At 41.5% G+C, this 4,730-nt stretch overlaps 1 protein-coding gene across 2 annotated transcripts in view; it reads right to left on the bottom strand.

Moving 5' to 3' along the window:
- The window catches only part of Slc35d1 (solute carrier family 35 member D1), a 43,133-nt gene that overhangs the window by 31,709 nt on the left and 6,694 nt on the right, over window positions 1-4,730 (bottom strand). For both annotated transcript variants that reach the window (XM_008831026.2, XM_029562492.1), the window contains exons 7-8: window positions 4,037-4,139; window positions 1,116-1,208 (exon numbers count right to left, since the gene is read on the bottom strand). In XM_008831026.2, coding sequence (XP_008829248.1) covers window positions 1,116-1,208; window positions 4,037-4,139 — 196 coding nt within the window. The remainder of the gene's footprint in view (window positions 1-1,115; window positions 1,209-4,036; window positions 4,140-4,730) is intronic.

Below are 4,730 nucleotides of genomic sequence, written 5' to 3'. Positions count from 1 at the left end.
ACCCATGGAGGTCAGAAGAGGGTGTCAAATTCCCCTGGAACTGGAGTTATATATGGTTGTTAGCCACGATGTGGGTACTGGAAATCAAAATCAGGTTCCTAGAACTGCCTTGCAAGAGCTGTCAGTGCTCATAACCACTGAGTGATCTTTCTAGCCCTTGCAGTGCCTTTTTGTACAAGAGTCCTAGGGGGCTTTCTGCAAGCTCAAAGACACTTTTGCTGAAGCCCTCCGCTAGTTGGCTGACTGGGATGCCCCCTTGTATCCAGGATATCCTACTTTCAGTAGAGATTGCCAGACCCTACATAGCCAGGTCATAATGGTGCTCTGGACAGTGGGCCCAAGCTTGGAAACTCTGGGGCCTGGCAAGCCTCAGGAAATGATAACAGGAGTTAGAGAACCAGGGGCCGATGTGCTTGAGAAGGGGACTGAACCCGAGATCTGTCATGGGTTCTGGGATCTATGGTGCAGCCAGATCAGGGTCTTAAGAGTTTAATGCTGTATGCAGAAGACAGTGAGACCAGAGTCAGGGTAGTAGCTGTGTTAGGAATGGAGTGGGAAGTAAGCTCAGGCCGGAAAGAGAGAGCAGTGGTCACAAACTAGATACTAGATTGATTCTCTGGGCTCTAACAACTACTTTGTAAAGTGAAGGTTACTGTGGCACCCAACTTGGAGAGCTACTGAGGATTAAATGAGATGATCCTTGTATAAAGCATTTAACACAAAGTCTAACCCAGTAGGTGTTCATTTAACAATAGCTGTGTTTACAAAGGAAAAAGCAAGGAAACCCACCCCACCCCCACCAAACAGAGGCTCTCTGTAGCTCCAGCTGGCCTGGAACTCTCCATGTAGCCCAGGCTGGATCTGATCTCACAGATTAGTTTTAATGCAAAAGTTTTTCTGTGTGCTGGCATGCATATAAGAGCTATTCTGAGCCATGTTAGCACTCTCCAATACTGACGTCAAGAAGGCAGGCTAGCATGACTCTAGCAAGCTAAAGAGTAAATTTTCAGTTTGCGACAACTCAGTAAGCATATTTTTTTTTAACAACCCAAACGTCTATTGTTTTTTTTTTATCATAAACAATACTTCAACAACCCATAATTAGAAAGTCCTACCTTCTGTGCATCTCCTGTGAAATATGCAATGGCCAGAGTGGGAAGAATCATGAACAGTGCATTGTAATAAAGCAGACCATATTTTCCCAGCTCCTAGGATAGTAAATGTATATTTCAGTTGGTTATAGACAGATAGGTATAGTCAACCATACACAGATTACTATTCCAATTACACATATATATTATGTTGAGTGACTTTTAAATTTTTAAAATGTTTCGATTTGGATAACTGCACTCAAATCTGACATGCAGTCCTAAGTCTTTATGCTCTGTGACTCAAGCTTACTATCCCATTATTATAAGCGGTCCTGAAGACACAGTTCTGAGTCACTGAAACCTTTTCAGTGTAGCCATACCAGCTCTAGGCTAAACCAAATAACACACAGATTATGATCATAAGAATCAATGAAAAGGTGTGCCTCATTTGTATGGCACCAGGGAAAAGAGCAACAGTAGGAAAACAGCCTTTAAGAACGGCTGCCCAGTCAGCCGGCCCATGATCACACACTACTCTGGAAGCACAGGGTGTGTAGGACACACAAACACATAACTACATGTCATCTGAGTAATCAACAAACGGCAAAAACATGAATGCTTCAACTGTTCTTCTTTCACAGTTTAACGATTTTGAATGCCATTCTCCCTCACTACTACTACTAGTTCTAACACCAGAGCTCATGACTCAGCACAGGCTGGCCTGAAACTCCTGTGTAGCTCAGGATGACCTTGAACTCACAATCTACCCAGACCCCCCCCTTTTTTTAGACAGGATCTCCTGTATTCCAGCTGTTCTCAAGTTAACTATGTAGTGAAGGATGACTTTGAACTTCTGATCCTCCATCCTTCACCTCCCAAGTGCTGGGGAGACAGATGTACACTACCTCACCTGCTTTAGGTGGTGCTAGAGATCAAAGCTAGGGCTTTCTGCATCTGAACTCTATCAAGTGAGCTATACCCCAGCCCCATAAATAAGCTTTAAAGTTTTAGTACAGATGAGTCATAAGTCACTTCTGAGTATGGCCCTAAAGAGCTCTCATCTAAGACTAGAATACTCTGAAAACTTCTTTACTTTCTCCTAAGGTCTAGGATGTATTCTAAATTGCGCCATCCAAAGTACTAGCCATCAGTGGTACGTAGCTCATTAAATTATAATTACACAAAACCTCTAATCCAGTTTCTCAGTTATACCATCACCTCATCTGCTCAACAGTCATGCATGCCACTGGCTACTGGCAAGCAGCAGCAGAGATAAGGGTTTCCATCATCACAGAAAATTCTGTTGCACAGCACTGCTTTAGACAGCTGAGGCTGTTGGGTAACTGAGATGCAACCATTAGTATCTACTTTCTAAAAGAGCAAATGCGTAAAGGAAAACATAGAAAAAGACCAAACTGGTGCTCTCTTTTTTCTATTTAAAAAGAATAAAAATTGGTACTAGCAGCTTCAATTAACAGGCAGTCACCACACAGGCATCAAAGTTGAGTAACTGAAGAAGAGGAGTTACAGGCATTTTTAAATTTTTTTTATTATTATTACTTTTTTCTATGTGTATGGGTGTATTGCCTGCATGTACATGAGTACATTTTAAAGAAAAAGTGTTGGAAACAAATCTGCCATGTCTTTAATTAGAAAAAAATGGTCTAAGAATAAAGAAACCCGTGGGGACTGTACTTCCTTTCTTTTCTGAGGGAGAAGCAAAATCCAGGCCGAGGTGCGACCACCTCACCACCTGTGACAGGACTACAAGCCTACGAGGATTACGACCGTCCAGGGGGACATCTGTATTTACTTATCTGCTGCGCTCCCAAAAGTACCTAATGTAATTTCTATACATATACTAGAGATAACATGGTATAAAATTAAATATATTATAAACTGTAATAAGAACAATAGATCTACTATATATATAGTAGATCAGACAAGGAGCCAAGCAGATTGAAGATGGACTATGAGTAGGAATGTAAATCAGTTACAAGATTCAGTTATGAGATAAAAATGCATCTGCTGCTCAGGAAAAACTGTGTAACATCTAAGATGAACAACTGTGAGTCATCATGTAAGGCCCATCAGGAAATTAAGCCATCTCCTTCACTAGCAACTCTGTGATACAGAAAACTGAAATCTATATAGCTGCTTTCTAAACACTAAAGCAAGTGAAATATGGCTCAAATAATCAGCTTTCTGAGGGTCTGGAATGATCTAAAAATAACATTTAATGTGTCTGTACTCAGAACATACAGCGAGCAAGAAAACAGTATCTAGGAAAGTCTGTGTGTGCAGACCACCAATGGAAGGTGAAAAGGTAGGTATACAGCTGAGATCTGGGCCTGGGATCCAGTGCTGTCTCCAAGAGCAAGTCAAGGCTCCCAAGTACATAAAAGCCATCCTTGTTCTGCAGCCCCCACCAGCACTCACTTCCCGTCACAACTGCCTGACAGCTTCCTGTATTTCACTCTCTGCCCAGGACCCTCACTAAGTCTTCTGGAACAAAAACATGAACATGATAACACTTTTCTCTAGGAACACTTCTTACTTTTCCTACCTCATTCTAAGTCAATTTTCACAAATTCTTTCTAGAAAAGTCAGCATTAAAATCAAATTCCCAATTTAAAATAATTTTGTCTTTTTGTTTTTTAAGACAGGATCTCATGCTGTAACCCAGGCTGGCCTCAAGTTCATTATGTAGTCCAGACAGGCTTCAAGCATGGGGAGTGCTAGGATTACAGGAATGAGCCACAGTACCTGGCAAACATAATTTTCTTGTATGGGCCTGAGCGTATAGTCATGTTCCCCTCAGGGAGCCCTCGTCCTTCCCCAGTCCTCTGAAGTGTACGTCGTTATTCCACAGTTCTCCCCTGGAAATCTGGCATTGCCATTCCCAACATGAGTGACCAGTAAGGAAGCTGTAGATTGCTACCTACTTTTGAGTCTAACTTTTGCTTCACATATGCACCATTTGCTGCTGTCAGGACATCATTGATCAGAATGAAAACATATCCTTCCAGATCAAATGCCAAGTCAGAGCTGTAAAACATAAGCAAGACTTTAAGTACTTTAAAAAAAATAAGCATTTAGTGTAAACAGGACTGAACTCCAGTATTTGCAAGAACATAGTCTCATCTAGGTAAACTTTACACATTTTATCTGCTACTAGCATTTCCTGAGTCTTGGCCACATTTTGCAATTTCATGCTCAAGGAATCCTTCAGAAAGGAGAAACATCAATGCTTAAATACATCACTACAAATAGTCAATCTTGGAGTCAGACATGGTGAGGCATGTCTGTCAAACCAGCATTTAGGAGGCTGGAGCAGGAAAATGGCAAGCTAAAGTCAGTATGAGCTACAGATATAGCCAGCCTGGGCTACACAACTGAGACCCTATCTTGAAACAAACAAGCAAACCGATCTCACAAAAAAGAAATCATTTCAGTTAATAGCATACACTGCTCTGAATTCAAAGTGAGATAACAAGCAACCAAGTTACTATCTGAGGTGACCGAAGACATCGGTTACAAAGGTAGAAACCAAAAGGATGAAGCTGTGATGGAGTTGTTTTCTCAAAGAGTCACATAAAAGACAGGACTAAGCCGGGCGTGGTGGTGCACGCCTTTAAT

Source organism: Nannospalax galili, unplaced genomic scaffold (assembly GCF_000622305.1).
Source record: "Nannospalax galili isolate Female #2095 unplaced genomic scaffold, S.galili_v1.0 scaffold553, whole genome shotgun sequence".
NCBI classification, from domain to species: Eukaryota; Metazoa; Chordata; class Mammalia; order Rodentia; family Spalacidae; genus Nannospalax; species Nannospalax galili.
The sequence above is the reverse complement of the archived record's forward strand: the minus strand, read 5'-3'. Positions and strand labels throughout refer to the sequence as shown.